The sequence below is a fragment of the Plectropomus leopardus genome, chromosome 13, assembly GCF_008729295.1.
Source record: "Plectropomus leopardus isolate mb chromosome 13, YSFRI_Pleo_2.0, whole genome shotgun sequence".
Lineage (NCBI taxonomy): Eukaryota > Metazoa > Chordata > Actinopteri > Perciformes > Serranidae > Plectropomus > Plectropomus leopardus.
Genome location: NC_056475.1, coordinates 5,721,689 through 5,737,725, shown reverse-complemented (window position 1 = coordinate 5,737,725; position 16,037 = coordinate 5,721,689). Strand labels below are relative to the sequence as shown.

Here is a 16,037-nt window from a genome sequence, read left to right as displayed (position 1 = left end):
CATTAGCTGAAATGGAAAGCTAACAGCGGGCAAGAAGTTTTCTGCTTGCACTTTATTAAAGTCAAGCCACGCGTGTATTCAAAGTCATGGCAGACCAAGTGAAGTAGCAGTCCTCTGATTTTACCGACACTAAAGGTACGTGACATTTTGACTGACTGTAACGGTCGCTAACTGGTAAACTCGCTAACAAGCTGGCTAGTAATTTCCACAAGTGTTAGCCGACTAGCAGTTAGCCTAGCAGGAGCCATCTGCTTCGAGGGAAACGTCATTAACAGTTGGGACGGCCATCTCTGTGTACTAAATTAAAATTTTGTACATTTTAAATTTTTACTTTGAAGCTAAAGTTTCTGATTTATATACTGTTTATAAATTGGCGTGATCATATGACAACCATTAACGATTATAAATAACTTAATTTAATTCCCGTTACACTGTTGCTGCCACCGAGCTGTCAGTCAGGGTTCGCCTCCCCAGCGTACCAGCCAATCAGATTGCTTCAAAATTTGATTGACGTACCTCACAGCCAATAGGGACCCTCACAACAATACGATACCTCTCTCCTCGGTACTCCTCACAGGGCGTCTCTTTCCGGCGCAGTATGCTGGGATGCTGATGCTGAGGAGCCTCGTTGATCTGTAGCCTCGTTTAGATCTCAAATGTTTATCGCCATGTTGTATTGTCTGAGGTTGCATCACTGTGTTGACCTCTGTCTGGGCTGCTTGTTGTTGTTTTTAGCGGGGCTGCAGCAGGTGGAAGCAGCCGCCGCCACGGAGATGGCAAACTTGAACTGGAAGCCGTTCATCTACGGAGGGATGGCCTCGATTGTCGCAGAATTCGGTAGGCTACGTGATGTACCGGGACATGCAGACCCATGCATATTGTTGGTCTTAATTCATTGTATTGCTATGGCAGAACATGTAGCTAAATGTCTTTTAAATTACATGCATTTGCAGCCACGAGATAATTCTGCATCAGCACCTGCTAAGTGATGGTGGTTTCATAAAGGGAACGATGCATCCAGCCGAATACATATCAAACCTTTTTTTGCACGCAACATTTGCTGTCCTGCAACTACAGATAATTCACAAAGTTAGAATTTAGTCACGTTATTGTTTACGCCAGCAGTGCTTAAATATATATATATATATATTTTATATATATATATATTATATATTTATTATATATATTGCATATTTGCACAAACAGCAATATTCATAGTAAGTCAGTTAGACCCAGTTTGCACCCCTCAGATATTATAATTACCAAAAATTAAAAAAAGTTATTTTTGTATAGCTTATATTGATGTTTTACTATCATGTGGTTTATACTCTTGTGTTGTACACTGGATATCTGTGCGTCAAAATGTTTAAATTTTATAAATATTAGGCCTTAAATTTGAGGTTGTGAGGACTTAATTGCAACCAGTGTTGTGCAAGGTACTGAGAAAAGTTATAAACCAATTCCTACATATAAAAATAATTTGTTACTAGAGAGAGTAACTTTTGTGTTAGCACTAAATATCTGTTTCAGTTCTCTCTGCCATTTCCAGCACCTGAAAAGGAGCTATAATTTGGCAAGCAGGTTAAGTTGTGTTTTTATTTTTATCTTTATTTTATTATAACATATATTGTGCTCTGAATCAAATGTAATAAAATGTAAATGTAATAATGAAATGATGAATGGAAACTGGGGTTACTGAGCAGTATGAAATTGAGAAGGGCACAAAATATCTTGAATGCTTAATTGTCTCTATAACTACACTTATTCAGTTGATCTTTATCATTCTTGATATTATTCTCATAATTTTAATCCTTAGGGACATTTCCCATCGACCTGACTAAGACCAGGCTGCAGGTCCAGGGTCAGTCCCAGTACACGGAGGTGCGCTACAGGGGCATGTTTCATGCCCTCTTCAGGATTGGCAAGGAGGAGGGCATCCGAGCGCTCTATTCTGGGTACGGAATGTGTTTTTATTTAGGCACTGTATAAACATGATATGTTATGTTTACACACAATTTGGGCACCACAGCTTATTTTTCAAGATCAGATCAAGTGCATGCTGCATTGGAGCACAGTCAACAGAGAGTGTGTGATGGTCGAGGGCCGAATTCAGAAAAACTCAATCATTTTTATTATAGCTCATATGCTTTGGATTAATTATTCCAGTGTGCTTTCTTAGTCCTTCATGGTCTTCACAGGAAACCAATCCATAATCACAACAATCTGAATATACATATTTCTATGTGTGATGCCTATATGTCGCAATGTGGCAAACATTTTGAATTATTTGTCAATTTAACACTAAGTAGAGACAAATTACTGCTGTATTTACTGGACCATTACTTTGTTGGCATTAAAAAGACCATGTGAAAATGGGTGCCATCAGTAGCCCACAGTAACAGTCTTACATCATCAGTGCTGTTCAGTAGGATTGGGCTGATGAAAAAATGTTCAAACTGGTTTGATATTAAGCCAAAACACAGGAACAGACCAGTTGACCAAATTTTTCCCCTATGATTTAGCAGTCAGTGAGTGGAACATTATGACACCGTATCACAACAGAAAGCGAGTGTCTCGGGATCACATAGCATCACATAACACCGGAGCTCTCTGTCAAAAATGAATCCATAAAATATGCACCTCTGTTACTTCATGTAAAAAAAAAAAGCCAAAAAACAAAACAGTAAATATCAGCCGTGCACTTGAGATCAGACCATTTGTACACATACATGTGTAGCATTACTTTTTAAATCAGAAAACATGTTTTATATTGTGAAATTTACTGGAAATTACATACAAGTGTAGCCGACAGCAAGTTATTTTAGCCTAGCTTGTTTTTAGCGACAGTCATATTCCTTAACAGGAACATTCATCTTCCCAGTGATCTCCCTCCAGCCTGCTGACACTGTGTTTAGGTTTTTATAGTGAAATGAGATTTGTATTAAAATGCATCCATTTCAACTGTATGAATCAACCAGTCCTCTTCTACTGCAGCACTTTCAAAGAGAGTGGCAGATAACAGTAATAACAAAGCGTCCAACGAAAGTTCAGCTCACACGCTTGCAGCCAGTAAGGACACCTCTTTCACTGGCTTCAAATCCAAAATGTTGCCATATTAGTGCAGTTTTAGTCTTTTTAATAGAATAACTCTTCAATGTAGCTCTCACAAGTACAAGGGTGAGTGAATCAGTTGGTGCTTGTCATAGTGCGTAGGTATTTTAAATTTCCACATGTCTACCGTACATCTTATCTTATGTTTTTATAACTTTTTGTGACTTTCGTCATGCTGCTGCCTCGGCCAGGTCGCCCCTGAAAAAGAGATAGTTGATCTCAACCCTAACCCTACCTGGTTAAATATGGGTTAGAAAAAAATAAATTTAAAAAAATAAATAAATGTCTCCCCTCATCAGCCCAAAAAGTAAACAAACACAGCTACTGTCACTTATGCTACTTTTATAATTGTCAGACCGTGACATCGTGACAAAGCACTGGACCGGCAAAAACGGATATCAGCCCTTCTCCACTGCTGAGTTGATGCGCCTGTCAGATGAGAATGAAATAGGTTGTGATACAGCATTAATTGTGTAATGGGATTAAATTAATTTAATCTGCACAACATGGATCATCCCTGCGCAATCTGCTCTGGACCACTTTATCAGATATCTCTTCCCTTTGCTTAAAACTATAATAATATCTAAAAAAAAAAAAAAAAAAAAAAGAATAATAAAGCTACAGAAAAGCGTTCCCACTTACTTTTCACAGTTTACCTTACAGACAGAGCTTTATTGAAGGATTTAAAGTAGGATTCAACTGTAATTTTATGGAGTAATTTCTGGGAAGAGCTCAAAAGGATTTCTTTTGGCTTGCAGCAGTCGGAGCTCTCAGTTCCAGGAAGTAGTGAATGTAGCCCCAGATGCCCCTCTGTTCCCAGGAGAGAGAGCTTTCAGTTAAACACCTGCTAAGTAAATCTAGTTACTTCTTTTTGCTACAAGCTGGCGACATGCTCCATGCTGATGGAAACAGCATGTGCTCAATATGATATGCAGTAATAAGCTTTGCACACAGTGCTGTTACACTTTGTGGGTGGTTGAACTGTGATATTGCTGAATCCAACTTGAAAGAAGCCCAGCGGGACAGGAAATATATTTCATTGTGCTTCTCTTTGACTTATCAAGCAGAATGTGTGATTCAAGGGGTTTTTGTCTACGATTATTAAGATTTTTTGCAACAATAATCCAGGATTTCATGCTCCTCTATAAGAGTGACATTTTGTTGATTTGCATCCTAAGCCACATGAACACAGTCAGGTTAGGGAAGTACATGATTCGCACTTCTTCTCCTCCTCCTGCACCTGCCTTCAGTTTATCCCCAGGATAAAGATTAATAACATATATTGCCTTTCTTCTCAGAATTTCTCCTGCACTGTTGAGACAAGCCTCTTATGGGACAATCAAGATAGGAACCTACAACTCTCTGAAGAGGCTGTTTGTCAGTCAACCAGAAGGTGAGTGTTGACCATTTCTGCCTTTAACGTCCTGTCTCCTACGTCTCTCTTAACTGGAGTTGCCCCTTGAAAGTCGGAGATTCAAAAAATCAGCCCGAGATCCTCATTTGACAGAGATTGCTTCAAGTCAAGTAGATGTTTTTTTCTGTGCATTTTACTCTTGGAGAGGTTTTGGTCCCCGGATTTTGGTGAGGAGCGAGCGCTGTTGACTTTTACAATAATCTTTGCAGCTGCGAACAGAGGCAGAGGCACGGAGAGAGAGAGGGAGACTGCACTGTAAGGTGAAGAAGTTGTGAATTTACAGCTCACAGCAAGTTAATAGGACAAAGTGTCTGTCTTTTGTTGATGCTGAGTGTTGCAAAAAATGCTGCTGTGCATTTGCAATCCGTTGCTTGCACCGTGAATGTCACTGTTACACTGAACATACCATGGAGCCCGTTCAGACTTCAAAACTGATTCGTAATTCTAATAGCCCTACTGTTAACCGCTTTTTGTTAACTTTTTCATCCTCAAACTCTACACTTATAGCCAAGTTTTTTTAACATCTATTTATTGATTTTATAAAGCGCTTAAGAGTACAATAAAAAACACCAACAGAACAGCCAGTGCACAAACAAACATGCATCTTTAAATTTTTTTTGTAACTTTAAATTGTATCAAACCATGCCTAGCATTCGTAGAACTGCTGTGAATATTTTCAATACAAGTTTTCCAGGTTAGTGCAATTTTCTTTTATGTCACAGATCTCATACAACCTTGAAAGCATTAAACAAGTCGAACTCAGGTCATATCTGCATTGTGGCTTTGACTGGTTTAAGGCTCATGCAGTTTCCTACAAAACACGCTTGTTCTTTAAGCATTGATTACAGCCATTGATTACAAACCCAACCAGAAACCCCAGTTAGTCCTCCAGCACCACAATATGTAAAACTCCTTTTAGCCAACTGAGTTAGATTAGAAACAACCCCTAAACAGCTGGGAACATTTACGTAAATTTGCATTTTATACGGTTAACTGATGCCATGCCTACAGTGAAGTATAATAAGAATACTGTTGAATACTGTTGAATACTACTTCTACTTACTAGAGAGTCGTACAGTGGTAAAAGTTCAGAATAGTAAAGGCCCAAATGCAGTGTATCTTCAGCTGATGGCTTTATTGTGCCAAGACTCTGTAAATATGTTCCATATTTCTCGCCTCAACTGTTTTCAGAAACACATTTTATCTTACAGTTTAACAGCAATTTAAGATCATTAGTTACAAGCTGGCTGCCTTATACTTTCCTGTGTCAAAACGGACAAAATCACATTAAACCACCCACCAGCAGGAGCGTTTTTTGGTCCAGCGTGTTGCAGTGCATTCTGGTACTTGAGCAAAAGCAAATGCCACAGTCCTTATTCTCAGTTTTCTCCAGTCATGTAAAACCGAGTTTTTCTTGTCTTTCTATGTCACAAACCATCCAGTTTTATGAAAAGACCATCTTTTCAGCAGTGAAATGTTTTTTTAACAGGACTCAAGCTCAACCTAAGCTGCAGTCAAATTCCACTGACCAAAGTATTTTAAATATATAATGCATATCGTATTTATTGGACAGTAAACTAATTCAACAGACTGCTAGAGTGGTGCTGGTTTCATGTGTGTTATATTGAATAAAAAGAAGACACATTTAAAGGTAATGTTTCTAAAACAATGCTTAAATCTTTTTGTCCTTCAAAAATCTTTTTTAGTATGTTTTCTCCAACTTTAGAAGTCAAAAATATTCTGGCTCTGCTGATTGCATGCTGCTTTTTCTTATTTCTCATCCCGAGATTCTGTAATCCTCGAACCCTCTGTTGGACTTCAAATATCTTTTTTTGCCTTAAATGGTAAAAGCCCCTTGCTCCACTCTCCTCTTATGATACATTAGGGTGTTTTGCAGTCAGGTGGGGTGCTTTGGTGTCACTCAGCAGGTAGTAAGTTTCTTCTGTTGGCATTGCAGAAATGGATATAATAGGAGTTGCAAGTTTTACCACAATCAAAGTAGTATGCAGCAGTAAAACTGTATGTGCCTTTGAGTGTATGGCTGTACGACCCCATATCCGCCAGAAAAGGGTTGGATGTGTCGTGACAAACCCGTGTTGACCCGCCTGGAAGCACATTGAGTGCGTTAACCTGCCGGCACTAATTTGCAAGTTAAATAAGAGACAAAGAGCTTCTAGGAAGGAAGGAATAGATGGATGGATGGAGAGGGAGGAGAGGAGACAGAGAGAGAGGCAACGGGAGAGTTGAGGGAAATTGAGAGCGTGAGTCAGACTACATTCACACTGCAGCTGTAAGTGCTCCAGAGTGCCTTTTCCCTCCTGTCTGACATCGATCTCATATGGAGCGCAAACATTCTATATATTTAATTGAAATGGAAATCTTCCATCATTCAGAACCCAAAGAGACGACAGGATTGCTGCTCAGTGAAGTGCTTTAAATCTGTCAAAACTTCAGCGTGACTGAAGTGTGTGCAAAAGTAGCCTCTTGAAAAGTGTCACAGTGAGATGCAAGGAAATAAACTTGATTTATTCAGAGCTAAAAGAGATACTTTTATTAGTGATTGTAATAATCATGTTTGAAGAAAAAAATGCCAAACATGTTCCACGTTCAGCTTCTCAGCTTACCTGCCTTTTTTGGGAAACGCAATATTGTTTTTTACATTGAATATCAATCAAGACATGACATTTTAGAGTGAGGACATAGCACAATGACTCAGTGATTATTTGAAAAAAATAACCAACAGACTGATCAATGAATAATGGTTATGTGCAGCTTTAAACTAGGGCAGTTAATTATAGGTCATTCCCATGTGATTTTTGTTTCCATGAACAATAGCTATGTAATTAACACTGTTTGCTGTTGTGCAGTAAATCATAAGTTTGTCCCATCACAACCATTTGTATTTTTAACATGCATTAATTCTAAAAATGTGAAGAAAAAAAATTGTTCATACTATGTACATGTTATATTTTAATCTCATATTTTATTTTCTGCATTTTTTTTGTCTTAGGATATTATCATGATGCTTTAGTCACAATATAATAATATTGCAATATTAAATTTTAAGTATTGCCGTGACATATATTGTGATTTATTACCTTTGTTCAACTGTTAATCCCCTAAGAGAAACTTTGTCAATATCTGTTTTATCTAATAAGCTGGAAGTTTTAATGGTAAGTTTTTCAATTGAGTTTATTGCGGCAACCTGTATCTAGTGGACCGAAAAAGCAATAGGTTTTATTATTCTAGATGGCTACCAAAGGTTCAGTTTGTATTTGCAGTATTATTTATTATTTCTGTAATAAAGAAAATATTAACTGGCATTCATGTACCTATATAATATGGCCAAACAAATTTCCACGATACTGTGCTGCATTGAGTTTATCCCCTACCCCTATTAGATTCCCATTTTTACTTGCTTTATTTTAATGCATAATTAATGAGCATTGTTAGGGAGGCTGAGATCTAAGATCTTCATTGTAATTGTTGTACATATGGCAATAAGAAATTTGGAATATAAAGAGACATAGAGAACCACTTGAGTTATCAGCCATATGTGCAATACATTTATCAGCAATTGTCTGGTGCCAGCATGTTTTCTGGAGCAGGAAGTTTGTGACCACAGGCTCTTCCTCCATTCCCTCTGCATCTGCTTTTTTATTTGTAATTTGTCTTTCCCCATTGACTGGTCCCTCCAACTTTCACCGTCTCTCTTTGTTCGCTTTCTTCCGCTTTGTTGTTTTTTTTCCCCCTCTTCTCTCCCCATCTGTCCTTCTGTTCCTCTCAATATTTAATGGCCAATTAGTGCACATAAGATAGAAACTCTGAATAATAGAGTAGATCAAGACAGGAGACCAGATCTGAGTGATTGAAGGGAATGAAAGAGTGAAGCTGGATGTTTTATTTCTGTCATTTGTTAGGACTTATCTGAAAGGAGTTGTTCAGTTGTTTTTTTTTTTTGAAAATATAATAATTTGCTTAACATTGGGAGAAGCAGCTAACCTACCAGCACCTCTGAAGCTCACTACCTTACACTTCATTTGCACAAAATTATTCACTGGGGTTTATATGCCGGACTACACTGCCCTACAAAGGCTAACCACTGCCATTACACTAACACTGAAACTAGTGTAAAGTTTTTTAACTATTCAGTCAAATGTATTATCGGTAGAAAAGTGGTAATGCACTTATTGAATAGGTATTCATAAAGTATTATTTATGCCAAAAAGCCACGATTAAGGATTTACCCTATGACCTTAAAGAATGCACATAAATTGTAGTTAATGCACTGTGCCTTTGTATTACTGTAAACAGCTCTTATAGATAATGCAAATGCAAAGTGCAGTAACTTCAATTTTAGTGTCTCATCTTTTTCAGTAAAAGTTAAAATGCTTCATATCTTACCGGATACGGTTTGTTTCATTCAAAGATGTCTGTTTTAGAAGTAACAGAGAGAATTTTAGGCAACCCTCGATTATTATTTCAATGTAATATTCACTTTATTCAGGTATGTCTTAAATAACGATTACTTGACGTCATTATCACAACCTTCAGCAGTGATCCTGCTACGGTCCAGGTATCAGTTATTTTGTCGTTGGAATAATCCTCATTTTCACGCTCACCATTCTGTGTGTGTTGTAATGTCTTTATTTTAAGATCTTTGCTGTGGAGTTTAAAGACAGTATTAAAAACTCAAATCAGAACCACCTTGAAAAGACAGTTAAAAGCTGCTCACTGACCTTAAACTCTGGATTTTATAACTTGTTGCAGTTTGACAAGCATTCACTTGCGGTGCACTATTATGTGTAATGTTTTAATCTGTGTTTTTTAAGTGATGTGCTCTTTTTATGTAGTTTTATGTTGTATTGTCTGTCTTGTGTCTTCTTGTCTCTTCTTCTTGTACAACTTGTACAAGATCTTGTACAATTATCAAGTCATTGCGCTGTGTATTTGTTTTGACCTGCCGAGCGACAGCAGATGCAAATTAGTTCTGAGATATAATCTGGTATGGTACATCAACTGCCAAAACACAAAAAGCTCAAAAGCTCTTTTTTTGTTTCTGTTGAATGTTGTGCCTCTCCACGCTGCATGCCTTCTGCCACAATGGTGCCACTGTGTTCTCAATGCTTGTTTTGATACAGGCTTTGGTTTGCCCTGTGGTTGTGGTGGGATCGAACGCCCGTTTCACCTGCCCAAAAAAATGAGCGGCGCGAGGACCGCCACACTATTTGGTCAAGGATCACTGTAACTACTGTTCTAAACTCAGTCCGTCTCCTCCTCCTCCTCCTCCTCCTCCTCCTCCTCCTCCTTCTCCTTCTCCTTCTCCTTCTTCTCAGACACCATGCTGAGTTTCTACTAACGAGAGCCACTACTTGCTAACAAACTGTGCCGAGGCTAATTGCTAACTCTAGTTCCTGTTTATTTAAAGCGAATTTACAGAGTGTGTATTCTGGTTTTGATCTGCTTGGAGTGCCTGGCGGGTGGAGTTTGACACATCATCAGAGAGAGACCAATGTGAGAAAGTTGCGACTGTTTGAAGGTTTTATGTATACAGTCAGCTCCAACATTGTGGTGAGAAAAAATATGAACATGTAAAAAGAAAGTATACATGATGATTTCTTAAATTCTCACAAAACTCTCTCTGTGACCTAAATTCTGCATACCTGCAGGGAGCTCTAAGCAGTAGACCATAATTAACTTTTCTAGGAAATTCCCAGAAATATAAAGACCGTCTGCAACCCTATTTGAAAATGAGACACCAGTTGTTAAAGTGGAGCGCATGCATGACAATGTTATGATCTACAGTAATAACATATCACCCCTGTAGAAATCTGTACTTTATACTTTTATACTTTTATTTATACTTTTTAAATTAAAGCCTAATCTGAATCAGCTTGTGTGTTTTTGGTTGCTTTTTATGTGTGTTAATCCATATCATTTCTTGTCTTTTCCCTGCCAGACGAGACGATGGTCATCAACGTCTTCTGTGGTGTCGTGTCTGGAGTCCTGTCCTCTTCTCTGGCCAACCCCACTGACGTCCTCAAGGTGATTCTTTATGTTTGGGGACGAGGTTCAAACTAAACTGCTTATTATTAATCAACATCAAACCAGCCAGTCATCCACTGCTACCTGATCACAGTCCCTAAAAATCAACCAAATCAGACTTTCCTGGGTGTCGGGTTCAGTGTCACATGGTCTAAATGTTATGTCTTTTTGTGCCAAGAATAATGATTCAGCTTGTAAATTGTAAAAATTGTTAAGATATACTGCTGATTTCTGTAGAAATGAGTGATGATTGAACAGGAAATGTATTGATATTTTTTTTGGTATTTTTTTGTGATTGATTAATTGTTTTGAATAGTAGAGTGGCTTTATTCCTACAGCTGCTTAAAATGAGCCCTTAAATCTGAATTCAGAGTGAAGTGCTGGGTTGTAAATTTGTGTGTGTGTGTGTGTGTGTGTGTGTGTGTGTGTGTGTGTGTGTGTCTGTTTTTGTTCCAGATCAGAATGCAGGCGCAGGGCAGTCTTCTGCAAGGCAGCATGATGTCCAACTTCATCAACATCTACCAGACGGAGGGCACCAGAGGGCTTTGGAGAGTGAGTGCTGGATGTTTAGGCATGTGTATCTGCCTTATGCATGTATGTGGAGAGGAGTCTCACATAAGATGTACATTTTTTTGACTTCATGGCTAAAATTGTCGTAATACAAAACATAAACTCATGTTTGTGACATACAGACATGAAGGTGTGTGCTGAAAGTGTGTGTGTGTTGAAACTGAGACCTTGCAGCAAATGATCACCTGAATCTGACGCTCTCCTCGGCTTTACCGAGCTTTTGGGCGATTTTAAGCTCATTGTTTATCTCTCTGACCTAGTTTTACGATCAGACTTATTTTCTGTCTCAGGGTGTCATCCCCACAGCGCAGCGAGCAGCCATTGTTGTCGGAGTTGAACTTCCTGTTTATGACATAACAAAGAAGCACCTCCTTCGCTCTGGCGTCATGGGAGACACAATTTTGACACATTTTATGTAAGTTTTATTCTGATCCTATATTATGTCTGTGGCTGCAGTGCACTGCTTTTGTTTATCTGTATTTTTTGTAGAGGTGGACGACTCCCACTTTGATAACCTTCATGTCTGTATGTGTGCACAGTTCAAGTTTCACGTGTGGCTTGGCGGGCGCGCTGGCTTCCAACCCTGTGGACGTGGTCAGGACCCGTATGATGAACCAGCGAGTTTTGTCGGGGAGCCCCATGTACAAAGGAACACTTGACGGAGTGATGCAGACGTGGAAGAACGAGGGCTTCTTCGCTCTCTATAAGGGATTCTGGCCTAACTGGCTGCGGCTGGGACCTTGGAACATCATTGTATCCTTTAAAATCTACAAAGGTGGAAAATCAGACTTTGATCATTTATGGTGCTTAGAAAAAATGTGGAGAGTTTTTCTGAGCAGCTTCAGTTTGTTTACTGTTATAAATTGTGACTCTCTCCTTAACACACGTCTCAGTTCTTCATCACCTTCGAGCAGCTGAAGAAGCTCCCGTTTTAATGGGAGCATGAAGTGGGACTTCACTGGTCTGTTAGACTGTGTTGGGCATAAGTGGGGTGTGAGCACGGCAGCACCTGGAGTTTTGGCACCAGTATAATCACACTCCCTACAAATTCATACCAATGATACGATATTACCCACCTGTCCATGCTCATCCAAATCTTATGTTGATTTCTCTTCTGAATTTGCAATGTGTTTTATTTATTGTCACTGGTTATGTTCTCGTACTGTTTTAAGGACCGTTGCTTTGGTGATTACGCTCACCTTCAGCCACCTCCGACACTCCCCAGGCAGCTAAATATTTGGTTGTAGCAGATGACTGAAAGTCTGGAAGACTAGGTTTATTATCCTCAAGCTGATGGGAAAGACAGAGTTCACCGCCGCGGATTGGGTGAGTTGAATCTTGTGAACTTTGGCCTTTCTTAAACCAAGAGGATTGTTTGCTCAGGATTCCTGCGAAGAAAAACATTGTAATTTCTTTTGTTAATAAGCCGAGGAATTGCAGAATGTCAGCTCACACATGCACATTTTGTGGAGGTTTTAAAAAAAGAAGAAAATATTATGGAATTTTAAACTGATTGAAGTGTAGGAACCCTGTATTTTAAATGCGCTGGCACTGCATGAAATGTGCTCGGATTTTACTGCTGAATGTTGAAGAATTGCATGGAAGAGTGGTACAAATAGCAGACTGACTGTTACAGGTTGTTTGACAGAGAGAGCAGAATTAAGAAACTGACAGTTGCGATTGCGACATCCTGGAGGGACTGATTAGTTGTTAACCAAATTAAAAATGTTTGGAAAGTGACACTCGGAGATATGTTGTTATCTCTGGTACATTAACGTGTGGATAAAAGGTGCCACCCAGCCTCTGAAATGCAATTTTGAATCTCTTAATGAGTCGGAAAAATCCCCTTTTTCTATATAAATTTTAAACTTGTAGGAAAAAAAACTTTTTTGCTATTTATTGTTTGTCAGGCGAAGCAATTTCCAGACAACACAAACTCTGAATATCTTAAACATCTACTGAAGTTTTACTTGAAAATGTCAAAAATCTGAACCAAAGCCTCTTATGATAAAAGGGAAAAACATTTCTCCCATTTATTCACAACCAAAAGAGGATCTTTTCCTTCCTTTTTATTTTATTTCTTTAACTTTAAGGAAATGTTCAATCCAGATCAGTCACTCCTGATGAATGTTTATTTTGCTGTAGACATCTCTGTTTTGTTTTGCTCACCTCCAGTCTGCTGCTGTATTGGAAGCTAATAACTATATTATAATTATTATCCAGTACATAATGTAAATTGTTGTACAGACTCACAGAGAGGTGGATGTATTTTATCCTGTCGTGTCCAGGTGCACATATGATGCCTTGTTGCGCTATTCTTACTGTTGTGTTCCTCGTTTTAGATAAGTCATGGCATGAAAGGAGGAGGCGTGTTTTTGTGCCAAAATGTATTTCTACCAAACTGGGTTTCATCTATTTGTAGATAATTCTTAAAAGAGATTTTGTTTGCAGCTACTCGGGGGTCTGCATAAAATTTGGTTGTCTGGAGAAACTCTTTGCTGAAAAGTGTAGTGTAGTTTGGAATTGATAACAGACTTTAATTAAACGAATAACATCTCTAAAACAAACCAAATGCATTTTAAACAACTTGATTTTTTAATTCTCTTAACAATATCCGAACAGTAATCTTTCCACATGCTGCGAATTATCTCCAAATACTGATTGTCCCGTGTTTGAGAGAGTGTCCTGAGAGAGTGGCACTGCTGCAGCCTTACGCTTTAGGTTGATCACCTGTTCTTATTGCTGCTCCTCTGACCACAGAGGAGCAACATGATGGGGTGTCTTTTAGTTACTGTCTACAGATTTTGATTACAGTTCTCAATATTTCAGTTAAAATATAAAAAGCTGTTTTTGTACATTTCAGTGCATTTGTGAGGAGATATGTTCGGTGTTACCTCAGCGGTCATGCTTTCCTGAGCCACTTAAATCGTCTGTTAGCAGTTCTGCATAGTACTCGAGTACAGCAAAGTATGACAATATCTGCAACCTACAATTCATTCATCTATTTAATTATTTATCTTCCTATAGACTGTGTGCAGGTTCTGATCAGGCTTATTTGAAGTTTAATCAGCTTGTTGAGTAAAGAGTTAGTCTGAGTGCAGGAGGTAATCATAGGAATAGAGTCAAGGTGAAAACATGTCATTGTGTTTTTTTCTGTTTCATCCACACTGAGGAAACAAAAAAGGCTCACATGCTGAGATCAGTTCAACCATGTTTGAGAAAGCATGGCCAGCTTGTAACCGGATGATAATGATTATAAATTTTTTTAGTTTGAAAAGAGAGGGATGGGAAAAAAAGAGAGGGATCAAAAAAGAGAGGGATGAAAAAGAGATTTTTGTAATGGTTTGAGTGAAACGATTAAGGTTAATCACCAACAGTTTCATTGCTAAACTGAAATATAATGATTTACTAATTTTCTGTGTTTTGCTTAATAAGTAATTCAGATATTTCAATTTTTGGACTCTTGGTCAGACAAAACAAGGAATTCAAAAATGTAATCTTTGGGAAATTCTGGTGCATTTTTCCCTGTTTTTTTTTTTTTAACTTTATTTCATGTTATTTTGTTTTATTTCAATAATTGCGTTTTTTGGATAAACAAATGATTAATGGAAAACAGTTCTCTATGTTTATATAATGGAAATCATTTATTGATTTAGCTTTGCAGCATGAACGACACGCATGCAAAAAGTAAAATGTCAGTGTGAAAAGCCTGTTTGACTTGTTGAAGGGAAACTGGTATATTTCAACCTGGACCCTATTTCCACATGTTTTTGTGTCTAAGTGACTAATAGGATTAACAATTTTATATAGATATAAATGCATAAAATTGTTGCTTGTTAGGCACAAAACAAAATAAAGGTCTAGGTTGAAAAATAGTGGCGTTACACCTTACCAGCATTTTCAAATGTCCCCATATTAGTGATGACGCTATTTAAACTGGTTTCTGCCCGCCAATACGTTATAATAGAATCACAACAGAAATTTACATTTGATGCAAAAATATGAATGAAAATTAATCAAGATGAGATACAAATGAATGCACAAAATTATCCATCAAGATGGATGTAGAAGTTTATTTCATGCTCAACAAGTTGCTTCGTGTGTAACTTTGCACATTGTTGTGAATGTAAGTGCTGTTGTGATATTCGGCCTGGTTTATATTTATGAAAACTAAACTAAATTAGATAATAAAATTTCCAGGAAGCTCAGCACAGCAAGTGGCAACATCATATTCAAGGGTCAAAAACAGTTTCTTAGTATCTCAAGTGGTATTTTTAGAACTTTAGGTGAGTGTTGAAAATGAGCGCTTTGTTCATGATGAATTTTTCTTTAAAGAACGTCTCGCTCTCAGCTGATCACGCCAGTATCACGTCATAGCATAGCAGAGTCTGTTCAGTGTTACATGAACTGTCCAGCCTTTAAAATGTCCACAAGGGTTTCCATTGATTGTTTTCTAGTTCAACAGTGTCATCGTGTTTGTGTTGTAAAAGTTGGTTTTAGAACTATACTTGCAAATTTTATGTTTTAAGTTTTTGCAGAGTTTTAGCTATTTTCTAATTATTTCTCTGCTTTTTATTTTTGATCTGATTTATCTGTTTATTTGACTCTGTGTTGAGTGATGCTACTCACCATTCCTGCTTAAAGTATTTAATCCTCACGCTGGCATGTTTTATTTTTTTCTTAAAATGTTTTAATTTGAGCTGTTAACTAGCGCTTTGATTCAATCACACTGGCAACTCTCCTGTATTTGCCTAAATATTAATTCCCTTAACCGTTATTTTATCTTCATGATGAACAATTTGAGCTCTGATTAAAGGAATAGTTTCCCCACTTAACATATGTAGTACTCACCTCCCTCGGCTCTTTATGGTCCCAGAAAAGGGCTTTTATTGAGTGG

The 16,037-nt window shown here is 37.9% G+C and overlaps 1 protein-coding gene across 2 annotated transcripts; it reads left to right on the top strand.

Moving 5' to 3' along the window:
• Positions 1-14,648, top strand: slc25a14 (solute carrier family 25 member 14). 2 transcript variants are annotated; one of them, XM_042498813.1, is made up of 9 exons: positions 1-135; positions 736-837; positions 1,817-1,955; positions 4,410-4,504; positions 10,485-10,570; positions 11,027-11,122; positions 11,431-11,555; positions 11,680-11,893; positions 12,034-14,648. In XM_042498813.1, exons 2-9 carry the CDS (start codon positions 774-776, stop codon positions 12,073-12,075), a joined length of 861 nt encoding a protein of 286 aa, XP_042354747.1. In that variant the 5' UTR covers positions 1-135; positions 736-773; the 3' UTR covers positions 12,076-14,648. The 2 variants fall into 2 exon arrangements, with proteins under 2 accessions (XP_042354747.1, XP_042354746.1); XM_042498812.1 differs by lacking the exon at positions 1-135 and having other exon boundaries at positions 639-837.
• The last annotated feature ends 1,389 nt before the right edge of the window (positions 14,649-16,037 follow it).

What these genes read in the sequence shown, in the direction of transcription:
- slc25a14 (XM_042498812.1), top strand. Translation starts at nt 657, where the DNA reads ATGTTTATCGCCATGTTGTATTGTCTGAGGTTGCATCACTGTGTTGAC. An exon ending in ACAATTTTGACACATTTTAT is followed by an intron (nt 11,556 to 11,679) that starts GTAAGTTTTATT and finishes ATGTGTGCACAG; the next exon opens with TTCAAGTTTCACGTGTGGCT. An exon ending in TGGGACCTTGGAACATCATT is followed by an intron (nt 11,894 to 12,033) that starts GTATCCTTTAAA and finishes CACACGTCTCAG; the next exon opens with TTCTTCATCACCTTCGAGCA.